Below are 23,112 nucleotides of genomic sequence, written 5' to 3'. Positions count from 1 at the left end.
ATCCAACTGCTAGGTTGGCAGAAGCTGGGACGAGTAACAGGCGCTCACTCTGTTACGTGGCACTCAGGATTCGACCCGCCAAACTGCCGACCTTCTGATCAACAAGCTCAGTGTCCTAACCCACTGAGCCACCGCGTCCTGATGGTTATCTGAATTAAATTCACCCATTCCTGTCCATTTTAGCTCGCTGATTCCTAAGATGTCGATGTTCAGTCTTGTCATCTCTTGTTTGACCACATCCAGCTTGCCTTGATTCATGGATCTTACATTCCAGGCTCTTATGGAGAAAAAATCTTTACAGCATCGGACTTTCCTTTCACCACCAGATACATCCACAGCTGAGCGTCCTTTCGGCTTTGGCCCAGTCGCTTCATTCTTTCTGGCTCTACTAGTACTAGCCCTCTGCTCTTCCCCAGTAGCATATTGGACACCTTCTGACCTGAGCGGCTCATCTTCCAGCGTCATATCGTTTTGCCTTTTGGTACTGTCCATAGGGTTTTCATGGCAAAGATACTGGAGTGGGTTGCCATTTCCTTTTCCAGTGGATCACATTTTGTCAGAACTCTCTGCTATGACCTGTCCGTCTTGGGTGGCTCTGCACGGCATAGCTCATAGCTTCATTGAATTACGCAAGCCCCTTCGCCACGACAAGGCAGTAATCCATGAAGGGGATCAATCTACTTAAGTTAGTTAAAATGTTAGCATTGGAATAATTCTAAGTATATCAATATGAAATAACATTTATACTTTGTACATTAGTTTCCCATACATTTTAAACATTGTTTATAATTTTACATTTATCTCAGATTTTTAAAAAGTAGCTTCATATGAAGAACGTGTCCTCGACTTGCCAAAGAATAGAAAGAATTCAAACTGCAATTGAAATCTGAATTGTTGCAAATTTCCATAGAAACACTTAAAGTATATAAAACTTCAATTAACTGAATAATCAATTGTGTACGGGAAAAAATATCCATGTTGTGAACATTATTGTTTTGGAATGCAAATCCTGCTGTATAGTTAGAACAAAAACCTTTTAAATTTCATTTTAAAATTATCTTCAAATCACATATAGAAAATAATTCACTTGCATACTAATATTGCTAAAGTGCTAAGTTTAAAACTACATCAAAAATCTCAGTTTCTAGCGAGCTGGGAACACATATCCTAAACAAATGCCACCATTTATTACTTGAACATTAGAAACTTGTGTCCTCCTGATATTTTTCTCTTTTATACAACACAAAAAAGGCAGAAAGTAGAACAAGTCTTTACTAACTAATATATTCAGCTTCCCACAGTGAGTACCAGGGAATAAAGTTCATTTACATAAAAAGTTCTTTGTCTTAACAGGCCAAAGTAAGGGGCTTCATTGACATTTTAGAAGGAAAAAAATATGGTTGCAAAGGCTACCAAAAATACTGCTCTCATTAAATGATGGAATACTAGACATTTGAACAAGGCCCTTAACAAGCCAACTACCACAGTAACAAAAATACTGCCCAATATTCAAGGCAGACTATCAGCTTGAACAAAGGAAAATATTCAAAAAAAGAACTATTAGAAGAATGTTCAGTATCTTCATTTTTCAAGAATGCCACACAAAGCCTGCCTATTTTGGAAAAAAAACCGCACACTTGAAAGAAAATGTCAGAAGATTTTTATATTGGCTCACTTCATAGTATTACATCTGTCTTTGGAATCAATTAAAATGCAATTGTGAAGCTCACAAATTGATGGCTAGAATTTAACTTTTCATATTTCATATTTATTAGCTGGATTCACATATCAAGTTAAACTGTGAACTGACTGGTTTTTATGGAATAAGCTACAGTGTTTCAGGTCACAACTGAATAGGCCAAAACAGAAATCTCATTACAGCCCAGTACAGGTAGTCCTCAACTTATGACCATAATTAAGCCCCAAATTTCCATTGCTAAGTAAGACCATTGTTAAGTGAGTCTTGCCCCATTTTATGATCTTTCTTGCCACATTTAAGTGAATCACTGCAGTTGTTAGTACCATGGTTAAGTGAATCTGGCTTACCCATTGACTTTGCTTGTCAGAAAGTCACAAAAAGTGATCACATGACCCTGGGACCCAAAAATATGAATCATTTGCCAAACGTCCAATGTTGCAATGGTCATAAACATGAAAAATGGTCAGAAGTCACTTTTTTCAGTGCCATTATAATTTTGAATGGTCAGTAAACAAACTGTTGTAAGTGGTGGACTACCTGTACAATGCGGCTTGCATTTTCTGGCTAAATGGGACCTTTTGTAAACTATGTTTCAGGGCTTGTTTGAATCTATCCAACTGTTGTTTATTCAATAACCCATAGTTGAACATTAGTCTTTTCTACGCAGCTTGTTTCAGTAATCATATTTTTTGTTTTTCAAATCAAGATTTGGAGGATTGGGAACAAATAAAGAGTGTCTACATGCTTTTTCACCCTTCCCCCCCCCCCCCCGCCCCTTTGGCCTTTGTATAAGACTTGCAAATCACAGATTTATAGTTCAATAATCACAGGAAATTGTGGTTTAAGAAAACCACGAAGTCTTCTATGGGGAAAAATAAGAAGAAAAACGATACACAAGTATTAAGTTTGTTCCTTGTTCTCTATTTTTCACAAAATGGTTGGAGAATTAGGAATCTGATGTCTGAATGCAAAATACATCTCAATTCACACATCATAGCCATTGTGATTGGTAAATCATGGCTTATGATGACATTAACATGAGAAGCAGCCTACATGGTTTGTTTAACCAATTCTAATTAAAATAAACCACGGATTAAAATATATAAATCCAGTCATAATATAATCCTGTGCATATACTTGAGTGGAAATGCTACTTAATTCAATGAGCAGGAACAGGAATGAGTGCACGTGATAATTTCAGATAATAACTATCTTGTAGTATTCAACTAAACCTTTTAAACACTATTTGAATATTACAAGAGATGCATATTAATTCCTGGTACAATTAAAATACTAGCAATGACCTTTCAGGATCAGAAAAAATACTTTCAGGGGCATCCTTGTCTTAACAATTATTTCAACAATAGTTAGAAAAAAGGGAGAGGACATTTGGATAGTTAAACCATCAAAATTATCTTTCCAAAAGAAACACTTCTTAATCTTCTGGAAGTTAATGAAAAGCATATTTTAGGAATACATGGCCTTCAATATTTTGTTTGTTCTTGTGAGACCCTTCCTACTATTCACACTTTATAGTTTACCCTTCAAATTGTAAACTGAAAGGATATTTTAAATTATTTGGGATTCACATCTTTGAGCCTCTAGGACAGAATGCAAAATATAGTTTTACAACCAACACTCATTTGCTGGGGATGCTGCAGCTGTAGTCAGGGATGAATGCTTCATCCTCAAGTGAATTATTACAGAAACCACATGTAAAACCATATACCATTATGTACTAGACCTTAGTCACACACCTTATAATTGCATCCCCTTTTAAGGTTAATATATAAATCTGTAATTAATTTTTTTAATAAAACCTATACTTTACTGCAGTTATAATCTCAGCAATTTATGGTTTCCTTACACCAGTATTTTTCAAACTTCATGCTGGCTGGGGAATTTTGAGAACTGAAGTTCACATATCTTAAAACTTGCCAATCTTGAAAAATGCCAAGTTAACATCATTTGAAAACTACTAGTAGACCATATAACCTTTAATTCAGGACGTGCGAACTCCAAAATCAGCCAGGATAAGGAACAACTTGCCACAGGCTGTTATATTATGTCAAATTATTTCCTTGTTTTTGAGTCTCGGTATTTTGATTATTCGTGCCATTGGCAAAATGCAGTAAAAAGTCAGTTTAGCTGCTATTTCAAGTTTTCCCCAACTTGGTGCCCTGTTGGACTACACTCCTATTTTCCAAAAAAAAAATACCTGCCAGAATGAGGGCTGTAGTTGCAGAAAGCCGTTTCCTCCGGGCGAGAAAACCTCTGGTCAAGACTGTACGTGCGTCACTGCAACAGAGAGCAAGCGCCGAACTGATTTTCTTCCCCTTTTCTGGGTAAATGGCCAGCACTTTCCCATAGCCCTATCCCTGGGAAACAAGGAAAGAAAAACCTTCAGGAACATTACCGCCTTAAGGTTTAAGGCAATCCATCCCCTGTATGGCATATGGATCTTAAGAGGCTCTACTGAGCTATAAACACGCTTCATCCTAGTAGGTTGTGAACGGTCCCAAAAATCTGCTTGCTTGACGCTCGGGGACCTACTGCGTTTCAGCCGGGAGAAATCACACCTCAACCAAACACTCTGCTATCCACCGGGGAAACTTGGGAGTACTTACGGGAAACCCCCGAGTCAAAACCCCCCACGCAGCCCCTGCCGGGGGGGGGGCACACGTGAGATTGCGGCAGCGGCAGGGAATCCTCCGGCGCTCCGGCGCTCCCTGATTCATTCGGCAGCGTCCGCCCGCACAGTTCGAAAGGCCCAATCAGCTGACGCGAGGCGGAGCCCAGGCCGGCAGGGCTGGGACGGGCGGGGGGGGGGGCGAAGGAAGGGAAAGCGAGTTTTCGGGTTGTGTGGATCCCCTGTGGCGTCCGGAGCCAAAGGCTGGGTGGCGATGCTGGTGCTCAGGGAGGATTCAAACGGAAGGGGATGCAGCGGTCATTGGGAGGGGGGGAGGGGGATCCTGCTGCCCTTAGTGTCAGGTGACAGTCACCGCGGGTTGTCTGGACCGAGTGTTGGTATGTCCTTAGCTCAGCGTTTCCCAACCTTAGGAACTTGAAGATGCGTGGACTTCAACTCCCAGAATTCCCCAGCCAGCTATGCTGGCTGGGGAATTCTGGGAGTTGAAGTCCACGCATCTTCAAGTTCCTAAGGTTGGAAAACGCTGCCTTAGCTGAGAAAGAAAGCACAGGATGTGCGGCAGGAGAGGCAGCTCTTGCTAAGTTTTTGCCTATCTCCACAGCCTGCTTTGGACTCGGGCCGCGGGTGTTAGGATTTAGGATTCCTCTGTATGCTTTGGTTAAAAAAACCTAAGCGGTTGCAACACCCAGCAGCCCTAACCAGAAAAGTCAGTGTGGAGGCAGAGAAATGGATCAGAAGCATAATCAGAGGTTCCTTATCCTTCCGTATAAAGCGTATTGCAACACAGCGCTACAGAATTCGAACAACTAGTTTATGCCTATGTTTGCCAGGCGTAAACTGTGAGCCTTGGTTAACAAATGCACTGGATAGGCCACCGTGCAATACAATATTCTGTGCTGATATATTGCTAGAATCATTGTGTTAAATTATTACACGATGTTATCTCTTTGGTTTACTTTGGTTGTGAACTCAAGTGTTGCGGTTTGTTAACGATGATTGATAGTTTAGTGTACTATAGACAGACAGGTGCAGCCTACCTAGAACTCACTATTCTACATGGACAACACTTTAGGACTTCTTTAGAAAGAGAGAATAAGTGGTTATATAGGTTTAGGGTTTTTTTATTTAATTTTTATATTGTCTATTGTTTTGTTTTAATTTAGAGTAAGAGGTTACTTTATTATAAATTTGTACTGAAAAAAGAACTCATTTTTGTACTTTTTTCTTTTCTTTTGTCTTTTTAACTCCCCCCTTGTTCCCTTCCCCCTTTCTTTTAATCTTTTTTTGTTTTTGTTAATTTGTATTTTATCTTTTTAAAAAACTTAATAAGGTTGCTTTAAAATAACTTTGAGGCCCAAACCAAATGATTCCTTGCCCTCTGCTCTGACAAAGCTAATCCACAACAGGATTTAATTTAGCATATAGTGGGAAAAAGTCATTGTAGTGTGTCTCAACCCTAGTCTGCAGGTTCTGTAAATCTGTACAGTTGTAAGTTGGTTGAAAAGCATGGTTAAGCAACCAACAGTGTAGTAAGGCATGAGGACCTCCAGCTTGGCCACTGTTGTGAAACAGAAAAAAATATTTTTCATTTAAAAAGTGTCAGCACTGATGCTAACCATCCTAAGTACACACACTGTTTTATGTATGTATTGAGTTAATTTAATAGGAGAAAACAAGTTTATTTTTACCCAGGTGAATAGGGGAGGAAAAGATTAGTGATAAAGAGAATCATTTAAAATAATCAGGAAACGTACATTTCTGCAGATACACATTTTACTGATGAATAGTGTGGATGCTTTTGAAATTTGCCAGCACTTGGGAATGAGTGCTTGCTTGGAGATTTCACCGTTTTTTGTAATATTTCCATAGTGTTTTTCTTCTCTTTCCCTGTGAAATTACCTGCTCTCCTCCCCTTATCTCAATGCCATTTTTCCCTTTTTTGTCATTCTCTATGCAGCTATTTCTTCCCCTTAATTCATATACATTCTATTTCTTTGCTTCTTTGAAACCGGGGACGGGAATGTGTGGTTCTGTGTAGGATAATGGTTAGTTTCTGTGGGTAGAAGGGGAAGGTCCATTAGTTTAGAAATGAGATTCCTCTTAAGGAATTAATTTGAGTCAACTGAGATTAATTCAATTAAAATGAAAGTATTTATTTATCCAGACCTTTCCCTGCTTTGGAGTTTGGCTTGTGAAAAAGATATACACATGTATGTATGCATACACATATGAATAGATTAAATGAGTCACAAGGCATATATTTATGGGTGGGAGATTGGTTTCATTTAGAGTTGGCAGACCTACATTAAACAGGTCAGGAAGTTGGGCACTCTTTAGGTTGTGTGTGTGTAGTTTTTATAAATATTCATTTTGGGATCAGGTTAAATTTGGCACTGTCTTTTTAGTAAATAGTGTTATTGGTTTGGTTTAGTTCAGGGGTCAGCAACCTGAAACAGTGAAAGAGCCACTCGGAACCGGTTCCCTCACAAAAGGAAAAACGGAGCCGCAAAAAATGTGTGCACATGCGCGTACATACGCGCATGCGCAGAACAGGATTTGACTGAATAGTGGAGCCAAGGCGAGATATGCACCTACCCTGCATATTTGAATTGATTGGTTGAACTTTTTTAGTCCCACTTTTTTTTTTTTTGGACTGCACATGGCAGACGACTGGGAGCCGCAGGAGACGGCTGAAAGAGCTGCATGCGGCTCCGGAGCCACAGGTTGCAGACCTGTGGTTTAGTTGGACATATAAGAACAGGGCTGCAAAACTCGACCTTGGAGCTTTCTGCATCTCTTTCTGCATCTATTTGTCTAGATTTGTATAGCCCAGATATGGTAGTGACAGTTTTAGGAATTTGGTTTTTAAGCCATTTTAATAAGTCATAATTGGCACAGTATAGCACAGGTTAGCCCAGTAAATGAACCAGATAAATGGATTTGTACTTTTTTATGGAATGGTGGATAGGTCTTAGCCTCTTCTTCAAAGAGATGATCCTTATTTACTCACTTGATTTTTAACTCACATATCCTTCACAAACCCAGGCATGGAGGACTTTCTCCGTCAGTTTTCTCCAATAAGATAGCCCTGAAAGCAGCCATTACTAAAAGATGGATACTGGCCTAAGGCATCCTAAGAGTTTCTACAGTAGAGGTAGAATTGATAAGTCATGTAACTTCAATTCAAATCATTCATCAATATATTGTTTTTACAATAACTCCAGCAGTATATTCAACCTTTTCTTCTTTTTTTCTACCTAAAAATAACAGATTTAAATAATCAATTGGCAATTGGAGCCTTGGTGGAGCAGTGGGCTAATGCCTCCTTAAGTAACACCAGCTGCCTGCAATTAGTGCAGGTTCGCATCCCACCAGGCTCAAGGTTGACTCAGCCTTCCATCCTTCCGAGGTAGGTAAATTGAGGACCCAGATTGTTGGGGGCAATAAGCTGACTTTGTAATAATGCTGCTGGGGGGGGGGCGAAAGCCCTAATAAGCAGGCATATACATAGAATGAAGGCTATTGCTAAGCACATTGATTTGTGCTTAGATTGTAAGCCGCCCTGAGTCTTCGGAGAAGGGTGGGATATAAATGGGATTAAAATAAAATAAATAAAATAAATATTTGTGGTACCTCCTTTGATGGGCAACTAGTTCTATATTCCCTTTAAGGCTATTTTTATATTCACAGAAAAACTGACCTCCACCAGTCTATGAACACTGCCTTTGATAGTTGTTATTCTCCGGGCAAAATAGGAAATTCTGATTCTTTCAAATTATGCTGTCCCAGGTGCTCAGTAAGTCTTTGAGCCAATTCCCAGTTTGGAGAGATGAATCAATGTGTCTCTTTGAGTGTGAAACTGTATCAAAGCAGGGAATGGAAAGTTGGCTGTCTTCTGATTCACAACACAAAATCCCTGTACCTGTCATCTGTTGTTCAGGCTACTTTTGAATATGGTTTTCTGGTCTTCTGAACTAATGCTGAACTTACGTATATATAACAGGTAATGTAAGCAAAATAAAGATATTCAGAACAGTGCTCAGTCAATGACCAAAATTACCAGCCAATAGTCAAACTTCTTCTGAATGCATTTGTGCAAAACTGGAACAAGATTTGAAAGATGGCTGACCCCACATGTCTAATCATCCTCCCAGCCTTGCTCTATATTAGGGGTGTCAAACTTGCAACATCACGTGGCATGTCGCGACGTATCACGACTTTTTCCCCATTGCCGGCAATGGGGTGGGTGTGGTTTTGGCGTGACACATCTGGGCCGTGGGCCGGCAGTTTGACACCCCCTGCTCTACATTAAGGAGAATTATTGGTGCATAGTTTTCCCATGAGATGGTGATATTTGGTAATAAGGGAGGGAGCCCACAAGTTTGTCTCTAATATGACTTGAATATAAGATCAGCAGCATTTGCCAACATAGTACCTACAGCAGGATAGACAGTGTGTTTTATGCAGGTCTAGTTTTCAATAGTTTAGGACCAAGAGATAGCTCTTCAGCTTGGCTATGATAAATATCCATTTATCAACTGAAGTAGTGATTTATAATGAACAAAGATGGAAATAAAAAGAAGAAATTGTAGTATATCATTTTAATTTCAAAAGAAATAACAGGAACTTGCTTCAAGCAAATAGAAATGTACTTTTGTTTCAAGGAATTTAAGAACCATGGCAAGTATTCTATGTAAACAGACACAAATGTAAACTTCAATGAAAATGATTTACTATGAATTATTTTAAGTGCTTTAAGAGAATATTTACCATACAAAAACTCTGAATGAATACACTGATGTTATGGATTCAAGTCTGTTGTCCCAGCTAACTTAGTTTAGGATCCAGTAAAATCCAGGCTTATCACTGCACATCCCATATTTCACAAAGAAGAGGTGTGAATTTGTGATTGTTAACTCTCCATGACATCAACATATCTGCATGATGGTGGTTAAAAGTCCGTAATTCTGTAATACGACCGAGGAGACAAGCAAAATGTTGAGGACTATCTGTGTGATGAAGCTTGCAGAATGTTTGCAGAACTTCAAGCAGAGGCTCTTGAAGCCGTTCAACAGAATCTCTATCCTTTATGTATTGCCGATCTGGTTTTAATTTTCAAAGAAGATGGGGAACAATAATAAGCATTATTTCATATATGTAAATTATGAAGACCAAAGTGTTACAATTGCAAGTGAAATACATCATTTCTCTGTTTATAGGCTATTTTGTTCCCATATATGCAGAATTGCTTGTCTCTAAAAAGTTGCAGTGTTGATGGGATTAGTTTTACTTATTAGCTTGCTTGATACTACAGTATTGTTTATAGAGGTTGCACACCCTGATTCTGAGATAATTCAAATTCCTATTGCTGAAATATTTATCTCTGTTATGCAAAGATAGTAAAAACAACTCTGGAATACTTTGCAGTAGAGCTGGCGTCTCTCTCCTTAAAAAGGCACCCCAAATTTTTATTCTCACAGGCCTTTGGCTCACAGTATTATATTAAATATTGCTTCATATTTTGTTCTTCATATTTTGTTTGGTAGCAGTATACAAAATCAAAAATAAACATGAGTGTGTTTTAATTGGTTTTGTTATATTCTTGCTTCAAAGAATGGTTACAATCTTATTTCTTTGAGATTTAAATTTAAAATCTATCCCATGCCTACAAAAAATACAGAATTAAATATTTTTTCATTCAAATCCTATTTTTATTTTCTTGGTTTCTGGCTTTAAAGATGGGTCAGGTTGACTATTTCTAGAGACTGAGAAAAAACAGGCAGTCTTTGACTTATGACCACATATGAGGCCAAAATTTCTGTTTTTAAGTGAGATAGTTAATTGAATTTTGTCCCATTGTATGACTTTCTTGTCACAGTTGTTGCCACAGTTGTTAAGTGAATTACTGCAGTTATTAAGATAGTAGCACAGTTGTTAAGTGAATCTGGCTTCCCCATTGACTTTGTCAGAAGATCACAAAAGGGACACAGCATACTTAGGGATCATAGAAATCCTCTGGTAGGGTACGCTATTAGGGGGTACAGTGTTAGAACAACAGAAGAAAAAGGATTTAGGTGTGTTCATAACAGATGACTACAAAATAAGCAAACTGTGGCCACGCAGCTGTTTAGGCAAACAAAATTCTGGGATGCAACACTAGAGGGATCACCAGCAGGAAAAAGGAGGTCCTAATCCTAATACAGGGCTTTGGTCAGACCTCATTTGGAATACTGTGTCCAGTTCTGGAGATCTCATTTAAAAAAAGATATTAATAAGATTAAGTTCAGAGATGGGCAATAAAAATGGTGCAAGGTCTGAGGGACAAAACATATCAGGAGAGATTGGAGGAATTGAGTATGTACAGCCTGGAGGACAGAAAGGAAAGTGGGGGGCATTACTGAAACTTAAATATATTAAGGGTGTGAATAAAGTTCTAGAAGGCAGTATGTTCAATATTAAGGAAAAATCAAGAACATGGCATAACTTCAAACTGACAGGAGGGAAGTTCAAAAGTAATGTTAGAAAGTATTACTTCACAGAAAAAGTAGTGGAAGCTTGGAACCAACTTTCAGCAGAATAGTGGGTCAGTCATCAGTAACTGAGTATAAACATGCATCATCTGACAAAAATAAAAATAAAAATTCAAAGGGTAGACTCAATGGGCCACTAGGCCTTTTTTGTCATGAGTTTTATACATTCCTGTATTTCTAAATACTTGCTAGTTATCAAGCGTCTGAATTTTGATCACATGACCACAATGTTGCCACAGTGGTCATAAACGGTCATAAGTCACTTTTTTCAGTGCCGGTTTTGAATAGTCATTAAATGAATGTTTCTAAGTCGAGGACTACCTGTAACACAAATCCCACTAAACTCAGAGATTTCTTCTAGCTAGACCCCTATTGTTTTATGCTGCTAGTGATCAGAATTATTATTGCATCTTAACAGCTATGATATTAAATTTGTACTCGCTATTATGAATATGTGTTTGAAATACTTGGCCATAACTGTACTCCAGGGAAAAATAAATGCTTAGATACCTGCCTAGTATGGAAGGAAAGAGTTAAGTCTTCTACCTGCACTAGAATTCCAAATACCAACCCTGGAGGATGCGGTCTGATGTAATATGTAGTTTGTCTTGTCTTTTGAATGTAAAAAAAAATTATTTGAAACATTTAATTCAGAAATGTCTATGATTAAACAATTATATCTCAACATTTGTAATCTTAATCAGTGTAGAATTTTACAAGTTCCTTTCTGATGCATTCCTTCTAGTAGAATGCTAGAAAGAAATATTGTTCACAACAGTACACATTTGGACCACATTTGGTATGAGGAGAGAAGCTGGTGAAAGACTGAATTTAAAAATGGGTCAGATTTAGACAGGGGGCTTCAAAAAGGGCCTGAGAGAAGTCCTTGAAAGGTCCTTGGAATACTGCTGAGTGTTCCATTCTAAGCCATCTTCATTGCATGAACAGAGTAGGAAAGAGCATTTGGACTATATTTCCCATGCCCATACATGCACATATGGAGTGTGGCAAAGTGCACACATAGGCAACAGATATGCACTCACTCTAGAAATATTTGGTCAACATATTTTAATAATATTTACCATTTTTATATAAAAAAGAGCATTCTCTTTTTCCTGCCTCTTTTCTTTTTTCTTCAAATTTGGTAACATAATTCAGTATTGATTGTCTAGAACAGGGTTTTTCAAACTGATGCACCCTAGGGTTTTGTGGTCTGAACAGGTCTAAACGATTGAGACAATGAAATTACCTGGTGATAAAATAATGATTGCTGTAAGCAGAGCATATTCTTCTTGTGTCATCTTGAGTTCCCCAATACTTTTATAGAAATGAAACATAGGTGTTATGTATTCATCTGAGATACCTATAAGACAATGTGGAAAAGTAGACTCTTATAATAGAATTATGTGGCAATCTATGGTAATTAAAATTCAGACAATTCAACACTCAAGTTATGCAAGAGCCTGAAAATCAACAAAGATAGAAATTACTGCATGAAAATCCTTTAACTTAAAAATAACCCTTCTCTAATTCCACATCAGATCTATTTACGTTTGTTTTTGTTTTTTATTGTTTCATTATAGGATGGCTGTGTGCTATTTTATTCACAAGAGGGCACTATTTTCCTGTATAACATAAATTCGAACACCAATTCTGTAAATCTCATAAATAAATATCAGTTTATAAATGCATTCTATATGCCTTCTTTCAACTGAACTCAAACTGTAAAATAGATCAATGCAGCAGATTATTAATATTATTTGCAGTCATCTGTCAAGTTTCCAATGTATGGGCTTTTCAAGTGACTCTGAGGCATTGTTTACCTTAAAAGTCCTTTATTACCGTATTTTCCGGCGTATAAGGTGACCCGGCGTATAAGACGACCCCCTACTTTTCATGTTAAATTATAGGGTTTGGGCTAATAACTCAATATTTCACTTCCTGGCACACAATCTGCATATTAACAACTCGTTTAGCGTTAGTACCCTTTTTTATAAGTGCCACGATGTTGCTAAAATAAAAGAGGTAAACTTCGTGACCCTCCCAGCCCGTGCATAAAACAGAAATAAAAAGGCTTAAGCCTTTCCGTTCCCAAATACCAAGGTTTCCCCCGAGTTTTGCGTGGTTAAACAAACGGCATTTGCGTATTAATGTTTCTCCACGGAGCACAAAATTCTCCCGAATTAAGGAAAGTGGGGAGCTAAAGAATCTGGGGCTACAGGGAATACCTCTGGCACGACAGGCAACCCTGGGAAACACGAGGCCTGTAGCGGCACGCTCAGTTTGCACAATCCAATCCAGAAAGCGCCCGAAGGCTCCTTCGTTACTTCTAACTGCAGAACGTCTCCACGTCCTGCCCGACATTCCTTTTAAACCCCGCCCCCTTTTCCCCTCTAACGTTTCTCTGCTCCGCCTGCTCTGTGATTTGCTCAGCTTTGCTCCTTCCCCGCCAAATGGGTGCCTCGCCTTCTTTTCTCTGAGCTCTCTCGCCTGGTGCGCTGCTGCTCTCAGTTCCGCACTCCATGACTGGGCAAGCAATTCTTCTGGTCAGTGCGAGTCAGGCGGTGCCTCGGCGGGAGCAAAGGTGCTCCCTTCCTATGGTCGAGCGGGGCGCCTCTGGGGACTGCCTGCCCCTCCTCTCATCGGGGACCTGATGGCCAGCATTGGAGGCGTTATCATGGCCAGTCCTAGAGAGAGCAACGGCGGCAGCTGCAATAGCCGCCCCAGAAGCTGACAAGAGTTTGCCCTCCTTCGCCGTTCGCCGTCAGCCGCTTTACCATGGGTCGCCATGCCTACCTCCATTCACCCAGAGATCCCGCCGCCCAGCAAAAAAGAGAAAAGATCTGAGAGGTATTTTCCGGCGTATAAGACGACTCGGTGTATAAGACGACCCCCCAACTTTTGAGGTGATTTTCATGGGTTAAAAAGTCATCTTATACGCCGGAAAATACGGTAGCCTAATACACCGGCAAATGCTTGCTCGAAGGAAGCTAGAATCTGAAATCTCCGCCCCTTGCACAATGTATTAAAACACAATTCTCCACCTTTCTAATTTTGTCATTAATCATATTCTCCAATTAATTTAAAGAATCAGTTTCCCTTCCATTAGAAGACCCACCAAACCCTTATCTTCTTAGTGAGAGAAATAGCCTTGAAAGTGCATTCCTACTCATTCCCCCTCCTAACCTTAAACTAAAGCAATACACTAGTCTTAAAGCAATACACAAGTTTAGCATATGAAATGGCTACTTCTTCATCTCTTGTCAAGCAATAACATTAGATGTTAGCAGCATTGACATCATCATTTTACTGTCAAGATTCTTCTATTAATCAGAAATGGGGGGAAAAACAGCCCTGTTGCAAAATTTTAGCTCCCAATATCTTTTGCCATTGGCCATGCTGATTAGGGTTAATGGGATTTTTAGGTCAACCACATATGGAAACTCCCTACTGTTGATCTGCTTGAAGAGTTGACTAGTACATGTTTAATTTGAATACAGTTGAAATGGTTTATCACTAGTGACCTATACACAATAGGGGTTTTTTGTTGCAATATCTTAAATATATTTTGGGGAGCTGAATTTTGTTTTATTTTGAAGTGTATACGTAGACATCCCATTATCGCACTCCTTAATTTCCAAGAACCATACAGGTAGTAGAGAAACATAGTAGGAAATAATATGGGAAATTGGGCTCAAATCTAGATGTACAGGTTTAACTGGATGTTGAATCACTCTTCATATCTATGCATAATATTTCCCTGCTACATAACTACCTTAAATTCATTTCAATATGTGAAATTGTAGGGAGGTTTTCATTTTATCTGTATAATAATAAATTGAAACAGTATAACAAAACAAATGCAAAGCCTGAAATATTTTCCTCTTTGGTTAAAAAAAATCAGTAGTCTATGAAAATTGAACTTTTGACCAAGATCAATTGTAGGTTTCCTATCTGAGAGGCACTTTTAATGATACTTTAAATAACCATTCTATGCTTATAGAAATCAGCTCATAATATACTGTAGGTATATTTCACTGATTGATTATGAGGAATAGCTATTTATAGGTGTTTAGAAAATAATAACTAATAAAGTACTAAATTGACTGGAAACATTTCATGCTGCAGCAATTAGACAAGACAGATGTGAAAACCTCAGTATCAGGGACCTCTGTGTCTGAGCAATAGCAATAGCTAACTTCAGAATGAAGGAATTTCCATTTCTTAAGTAAATATTTTAGCACTTAGAATTATATACCACTTCACAGTGCTTTACAGCCCTCTCTAAGCGGTGTTACAGAGTCAGCATATTGCCCCCAACAGTCTGTGGTCCATTTGATTAGTCAAGCTGTGAGATGAGTAGGACATGAGGTCTAAAGGGCCTTCCAATCAAAGAAAGGGCACAGCTACCCCACAAAAGGAAGGCCTTGTGGACTACATCTGCAACATACTCTGAAGCAGGAGTTGTGACGCTCCTGAATTTTGAGAACATGATTGCAGGGGTGCTGCAACATCGGTAACTTCAGGCACAGGTCGTAAATCCATTCAGAGTATCATAACTGAATAATTGCCGAAGAAATAGTCATAAGCTGAGAACTCAATATTCTTTCTGTGTTTATTCTTTTTAATGATTTTGATTTTATATTTCTTTATCAGATAAAACTTCCATCTAGAGGGAGTTTCCATTCTTGAAGTGACTTGTGTTGTTCCATATGAGAAAATATTTGCTATGAATGAAGTAAAATACAATTTCTGAAAACTTTCTGATATTATTTTAACAACGTTACCCTTTAGGTGAATGGTACATTCAGTTGGTACTTGGTTATTGGTATAATTCAAAATTTATGTTCGTTTTCAGACAATTCTTTATTGTACATGCTATTTTAATTTCCATTGTTCAGCAATAAGTATTCACTTTATGCATTTATTATAGCTAGATGTTTAAATTAAAAGAAGAAAAACAGCTTTCAGGAAAGTGGTTTACAGCTAATTAATTATAACTACGACAGCTGTTAATATGGATGAAGAGATCTTTCTTCTGGATAGGCTTGAAGCTGCCAGTAGATATTAAATCAAAATGTAAATTAGTTCTTGTGTTACTGAGAAGTAAACACACATTAATTACTCATGCTGTTTTACCTCATTCACGGTATCTTATCTATTCAAAGTATTTTCTTAATTCTAAATCTTTCATTAGAGTCTTTCTTTAGTTTTTCTGAAAGCTTTCACTTATTGCATTACTGAAGAAACTGTCCATTGCTACCAATATCTGCCTATCTAGTATGTGATTCAAGAAAGTTCTTTCTGTTGGGAAAATTAAAAAACACTGAGTAAGTGCCAGTATTTTCTGAACTGATTATTTTTCATCTAAGAGATTTTCTTTTTTTAAAAAAAATATTGTTAATTCACTCCTTGGGGTTTTCCACCTGGCTTCTAGTTGCATTAGTTGTAAATATCCATGTTTTTTTTGAACCAAATAATTAATCCTTTAAAAAAATGTTTTATGACCTCTTTTGGCTTTTGGAATTTTATGGAATAGATTTTAGTAGTGCTGTTTGTGTATTGAAATCTTGCAATCTGCCTTGAAAGAGTTTGGAACTGTAAACCAGAACAAAATCCAATAAATACAATTCCACTGCCAAATTATGGTTTTCAAACATGGTATTTGCTTTGGAAATGCATTGATTTTAAAAGCAAATGCACAAAGCTGCATTGGATATTCTTTGCAGCTAAAATGCATGACTATAAATGAGCATTCAGAATTATCAAAAAAGTCATTTAAAATGCATTTACTAATGTTACAACTTCTTTTTGCCCATCTCCATGAGTTAGTTTGAAAACTGATCAACAGCATGGACAATAATAGCATATGCTTCTGTCCATGAAATAAAGAGAAACTATTAGGTACTGAACAAAAGCAGGTGAGAGTATTGCTGCTACATAGAAACATTTTTTAATCTAATATTTATGTAGAAGAAGTCAGGGCTATTTGCAAGATAGCGTTCCATCTCACAAGCTATTTGGCTGTTAGTCTTACCACCACCGTCACCATCCATACAGCACTGCCTTAACAGAAGGAAGCTACATCAGAAAGGTCACCACTAAGCTTCTTTGTCACATAGAGATCCAAAATGCACAACTGTCTAGATGAAGGGGATAACTGCTAACTGTTAAGGGAATTCAGAAGCCTGAATTGTGGCAGGTGACAAAAAAATGAACATCTATTTGGCATATTTATTTTTTCAGCTTTTGTTATTGCATTTCACTGGTGTGAACAATAGGAGCTATCTGACAACTTGACGTTCACTTTCACATAAAAATCATCTCAACAAGCCACAGAAATGATCCTCAAGATTTTGTTTTTCTGTCAGAAGAAGTTCATATTCGTTACACATTTTAAATACATCTAGTTATAGTGTGTAGTATGCATTCATTAGAATGTGCAACTGCATATTAAAACCCCTCATCCCTTAGCTATAATTCTTAAAAGAATTTCAACAACCTGTCTTCAAAACAAACAAGAACAAGATATATAATACATTAACACAGAAAATCATCTGACAGTAAAATGCCATATACTCTATTAATTCTTGGACATATATTTAATATAGGTAATCTCCAAGTTATGAGCGTTCACTTAACGCTCATTCAAAGTTACATGATGAGTGCCTCCTAGTGCTTATGAGCAAGTCCCGAAGTTACAAATATTGCAGCACCACCGCAGTCGTTCGCCCTTATGAGCAACTGCAGTGGCTCTACAACATTCACCCTGGTTATTCCCTCCCTCCCCACCCCCATCCCGGGTCTTCAATACTCACCCTGTGAAGATCGAGATCCTTTGCTTTCTTGGCTGCTCCAGGCCTTTGGTGCATTTGCAGAGAATGGAGGCCTAAAGTAAAGCAAGATCACGTGAGATCAGAGGTGTGAGATCTCACGCAACTGATCTCATGTGATCTCATGGTACTTTAGACCTCTGTTCTCTGCAACAGAGAATGGAACTGAAACTGGGGGACACTTTCACGTACCTCCGCAGGCTGGATCAGGGTTCCGGGCACCTTTTCTAGGCCACTGCCGCCCAGATTTTAGGCTGAGGAACACTTCCGCACCTCCTCCTTGGCCTGATCCAGGCTCCAGAGGCCTTTTCCAGGCTGCTGCCACTCGGATTTGAGGCTGTGGAATGCTTCTGCATTCCCCCCATGGCCTGAGCTGGGTTCCAGAGGCATTTTCCAGGCCCAATAGGGCCATGGGGGACTACAGAAGCATCTCCCAGCGTCAGATCCAGGTGGCAGTGGCCTGGAAAAGGTCTCTGGAGCCCAGATCAGGCCACAGGAGGGCACAGAAGCATTCCCCAGCCCCAAATCTGGGTGGCAGTAGCCTGGAAAAGGCCTCCAGAGCCTGTATGGAGCCACGGAGGGGGTGTGGAAGCATTCCCCAGCCTCAAATTCGGGTGGCAGCAGGAACTGCGGCACAGAGGAGACAGATGTTTTCCAGGTGAGTCCGGCATGGCAGGAAGGGAGGGTGAAGCATGTGGTATCTTAGTGGGTCAGAGAGGCCTTGGGGGCCCACTCCATCATTAGGCCCTCCATGGCCTTTCCCACCGTCATGTTCGCTTAACGGGCTGCGTGCATTTTAATGAGCAAGGGAGTAATCTTGTTTGAGGTACAAGATTCACTCTATGAGTTTTCGAGTTATGAGTGTAATGGGCAGGCTCCATTACACTCGTAACTCGAGGACTACCTGTAGTAGAGTTGCTAACAGAGTAAAACAGTCAGAAATACTAAGCAGAAATAGAACTTGTTCCCATATAAATGGGTATAAATTTGCAACCTAGCTCCTAGATGTTTATCTTATACCCCCATTCATGCCTAGATCATCTTTGGGGGGGAAAAACAGCAAGAATTTTCCCCTCTTATCTTCCTCTGCAATTGTTCATTTTGGTTCTCAAATGTGTGACTTCCAAATATGAAATCCAGAGCATAGACAGTAGGTTCAAATGATAATAACTTATGATGACCAAGATACTTATATATACCATAACTGTATTTAAATGTTAATGAAATCACATTTTGTACACAGAAAGATGCTGTAAAAGTATTAGTAAAGATAATCTTGTGAAACCAACTATATAGTGAGTATCACACACATCAGTTATAACCAAATTTATTGTAGATGAACTAATATCAGTTTTTCCACTCAATCTATACCAGGCATGTCAAACTGCCGGCCCATGGGCCAGATGCATCACACTGAAACCGCGCCCACCCCATTGCCGGCAATGGGGAAAAAGTTCTGATATGTCGTGCAACCTCATGTGACGTGAATTTGACATGCCTGATCTATACAGTACTTAGCAATTATAGAGCTTGTTTTGTCATTGCCGTGCATTTGGATGGGTGAGATTATTTTACTGAATTTAATGAGATAGAAATGACATATCATTATCTGATTTTTTTCACATCTTCACATTTCAAATATGGCTGATTATAATAGCACAAATTTATTTTCAGTATTTGTATTTTTATAATACATTATAATTTCTTGATAGCCTTGAACCCAAGGTTGATTCTTACTGAATGCTGAAAAGCTTGACATTCACAAAATAGCTGTGATTTTTTGTTCAACTTTTCAAGAATAGTGAGTCTCCTTTTGCTATTAATGATACCTACCACTGTTGCGAATTCTTTCTTCTAAGAGATCAGCGTGTCCTCTAGGAAGTTTCCTGTTAAAAATTTCAGCTGATCGAAGGAACATAGCTTCTACTGCTGAACCTTTTAGCAAAGCAATTTGATCTTCATGATCCAGGATTTGAAAACCTGAAATAAAATGTGAGAACATTAAGCTAGACGTCAGAAAAATGGTTTTTAGGGTGACAAAGATACACTGTAGGATAACTAAAATAGATAAATCTCCTTTTTTTTAGCTCAGAAAAGAAGCTATTTAATTATAAAGACATATTTGAAGGGTGAATTTTGTTTCAATTCCCAAGCCACCAAACAAGAATTCATCTAGGTTTTTTCACATATACACATTCTCTTAATCTAATTTAAGATCACAAGGTGATTACTCTCAGCCTAATTAGCACATTACAAATTAACTTCCTGTTTGTGGGTTAGAAGAGAGCTGATGTATTATCGTCTTTCAGTATTTAACTGGATACTTTCCAATTCTTTCATTCATTTCTTGTTCTTGTTTTTTTCTTTGTTCTAATTACCGGTAGCTTTAAAAAGAGAGACTATGTAAAAAAACTTTATATAATACTACATAAAAATAAGGTTTGTAGTTGGAAGAATCTTTATTCATCAAATTTAGGCACTACCCATTTCAGTCTAAGTTTTCAAATAAAGAACTCCACACTTACACCAATTTAAAGGTGAATTATTAACGTTGGCAATATCTTAATCAGGTCTGCTTTCCAATTATGCCAATTAAGATTTGTGTTCACTTTATAAAAGCACAGAGATAACTGGGTAAAGGTATTCTAGCCTATCTGCATTTATTTTTCCAGCCTCACACCAACTAGTCATAAACTGATTCAAAGAGAGCTGGGTTAGCTGTGGTGGAGGTTTGGTCTATCAGGATGACTGGAATACATCTCCACCAATCCCCAAGTAAGCCTCCTTAGAGCCATGTTAATTTTCAGTGCACTGAAAATATTATGAAGATATTATGAAGTCAAACAAACATTTAATTTATAATATCTGCTCTACTGAGGCTTGGTCTAACTAGAGTTAAAATTGATATTTAAGCTAAATATCTGTAACCTGATACTGTCTGGCTTATTAGTAATTTAAAACAGCATAGCACTACTTTTACCTACCAATTTTTACAACATCTACTGCCAATTGCTTTCATAGGTAAATTTTGCCTATTTTCTTTTTTAATAGTTTTTTAATTAAAAATTACCACTGTAACAATAAAAACTAACAATGTAAAAAATAGAAATAAAAAAATAGAAAGTACACTTTCTGAAAAATGAAAGAAGTATAAGAATATAATAAAAAAGAAATATAGGACTTCCCTCTTCATCAAAAGTATAAAAACAATTTTAGTAACTTTGCACCTTTCCTTAAAATATAACACATTCTTTCCATATCTCATCTCATATCTATAAATAAATCCTTAAAACTATGTCATTTCAATCCAGATGTCAACAAAAGCCCATTAAGGGTTACCACAGATAACAACATATTTATTTTAACTTTGATCAAATAAACTATCTTTATATTCTTTCTTTTTTACTTCTAACAATCTTGATCTTTAAACCTTTTAAATAATGTCCTAAAACTTGATTTCTTTTCATTTTTTCTTTATCCCTTTTCATAAAATTCTTAAATCAAGACTCCTTTTAAATCCAATATAGGAAAATTATCCAGGTAATTCTCTTGGCTTGTTATTTGCATATCCCTTTTAATTTTTAGACTACCAGTCTTTTGTATGTCCAGTGCAATATCTTCTGCCATGTCATTCTTGTAGCCTGTTATATTTAAATCCACTTTCACGTCAGTCTCACTATTGTCACATAAAATTGGTTCCTCTTCCATAATATCTTTTAAAAGCAATCTGTCTATAGAGGCAGATACTCTTAAAATTAACTTTTTGGATTGTTTAAAACTATTTCAATAAATCCAATGTTAAAATATTTTTTCATTCTGTATTTGCAAAACAAATTTAAGTATTCTTTTCAATTGTAATCTGTAGTTCCTTTTAGTTTCCTCTAGTGTCCAATTTTTAAAGTCTTATTTTTTAAGATGAATTCAAAACAAAGGCACTTTCCCAGGGAAGGATTCTTACAATTAATTCCAAAATTTTATTTCAAATTTATCTGGACCATTTGTAACTTTCTAAAATCAAAGGTTTAACACACTCTTTTGCTGTTTATCCCCCCCCTCCAATTTTTTAGGTCTTAAACCTATATTTAAAACTTATTTCACTAAGGATTAGAGGAGACATGTCAAACTCACGACATAACGTGACGTCGCACGACGTATTGGAGCTTTTTCCCCATTGCCGGCAATGGGGTGGGCACAGTTTCGTCGCGACGCATCCAGCCCGAGGGCTGGCAGTTTGACACCCCTGGATTAGAGGAATGTACTATAAAACCTGTTGATCCAAAAGTTCTAACAGCAACTAACAGCAATTTCCAGGAGTAATTAGAAAAGTAAATATGTGAACCCAGTGCTCTTATAAGGCACCAACTGCAGTTTAAGCAAGATGGCTGCTATTCCCCCATGACTTGAGAACCCCATATTGTAATCTCGCATGGACCAACCTCTCTTTATCTGGAGAGGAGGTATCAAAGAGCTAGCCTACCTGCCGCCTCTTCACTCTAAAGCAGTTGTTGGCTTCACTTTTCACAGAGCCACTTTCAGTTCACCATTTCTTCCCCAGAAACCCACATTTGCTTATTTTCTTCTAATGTGTTTAGATGACAAGACATCATAAGAAGAAAATGCACTGTTTTATATGGTGGGAAGGAGAAACTGTGTGACCATTTTGTCCACTACAAAATTAGTACCCACCAATTCTTTTTAATGAGAGGGCTGTAGGAAAATCTATATATGTGTGAGAGATGACCAGGCTAAGCCCTGGGGAGGGGTCAAACGCATCATAAGTCATGAGTCCCTTCATGCCCACAAGAGATCTAAGTCCAGCCCACCTTGAATTGCTTTCTATTCTTAACTTTCCTTGCCCATTAGTAGCTCAGATTCTTGTAGAGAGCTTAAGCTTGCAATAAATCTTTATACTCATTTGAACTGCCTGAATCTCCTGATTTGCCCGGCATTTGACCATATGCTGTCAAATTAACAATAAATCTGGTGGGGCTCAGTTAAGAATTGATAAATTCATAAAAGATCACTGTAACTATATACAAGGAAAGAGTATAACAGATTTTTTCTATCAATGAAAAACCTGGAATGAAGATGCTGAAATTTATTATTTGATTATTTTAATAGGTAAGGGCCTAAAATGAAAACTCTTTACTCTAATTGCTCTAATATACTCTAATAAAAGTTATTATATTACCTTCTGAAAAAAATTGCTGTGCAACAGATCTTATAGGTCAAAGGGTAAGCGCATGAAATATGGAGAGTAGAGGCTGACACAATTGATTTTTATTTTCTAAAGAGATTGGTCAAAGGTGATTCTAAGAGGGAATGGATGTTCTGGAGTGAAAGAGGTGCTAGTATCTTTAATTATATGCTATATGATATCCCCAATCTATTAAGCAGAAG

At 37.8% G+C, this 23,112-nt stretch overlaps 1 protein-coding gene across 2 annotated transcripts in view; it reads right to left on the bottom strand.

Annotated features, from left to right (window-relative positions):
* Positions 1-9,212: 9,212 nt before the first annotated feature.
* Positions 9,213-23,112, bottom strand: part of NR1H4 (nuclear receptor subfamily 1 group H member 4) — a gene marked incomplete at both ends in the record, with an annotated part of 28,236 nt that continues 14,336 nt past the window's right edge. For both annotated transcript variants that reach the window (XM_081332029.1, XM_081332030.1), the window contains 3 exons: positions 9,213-9,451; positions 12,129-12,242; positions 19,546-19,692. In XM_081332029.1, the coding sequence (XP_081188155.1) occupies positions 9,213-9,451; positions 12,129-12,242; positions 19,546-19,692 (500 nt within the window). The remainder of the gene's footprint in view (positions 9,452-12,128; positions 12,243-19,545; positions 19,693-23,112) is intronic.

Source organism: Vipera berus, assembly GCF_964194415.1.
Source record: "Vipera berus genome assembly, chromosome: 6".
Taxonomy (NCBI): Eukaryota; Metazoa; Chordata; class Lepidosauria; order Squamata; family Viperidae; genus Vipera; species Vipera berus.
The sequence above is the reverse complement of the archived record's forward strand: the minus strand, read 5'-3'. Positions and strand labels throughout refer to the sequence as shown.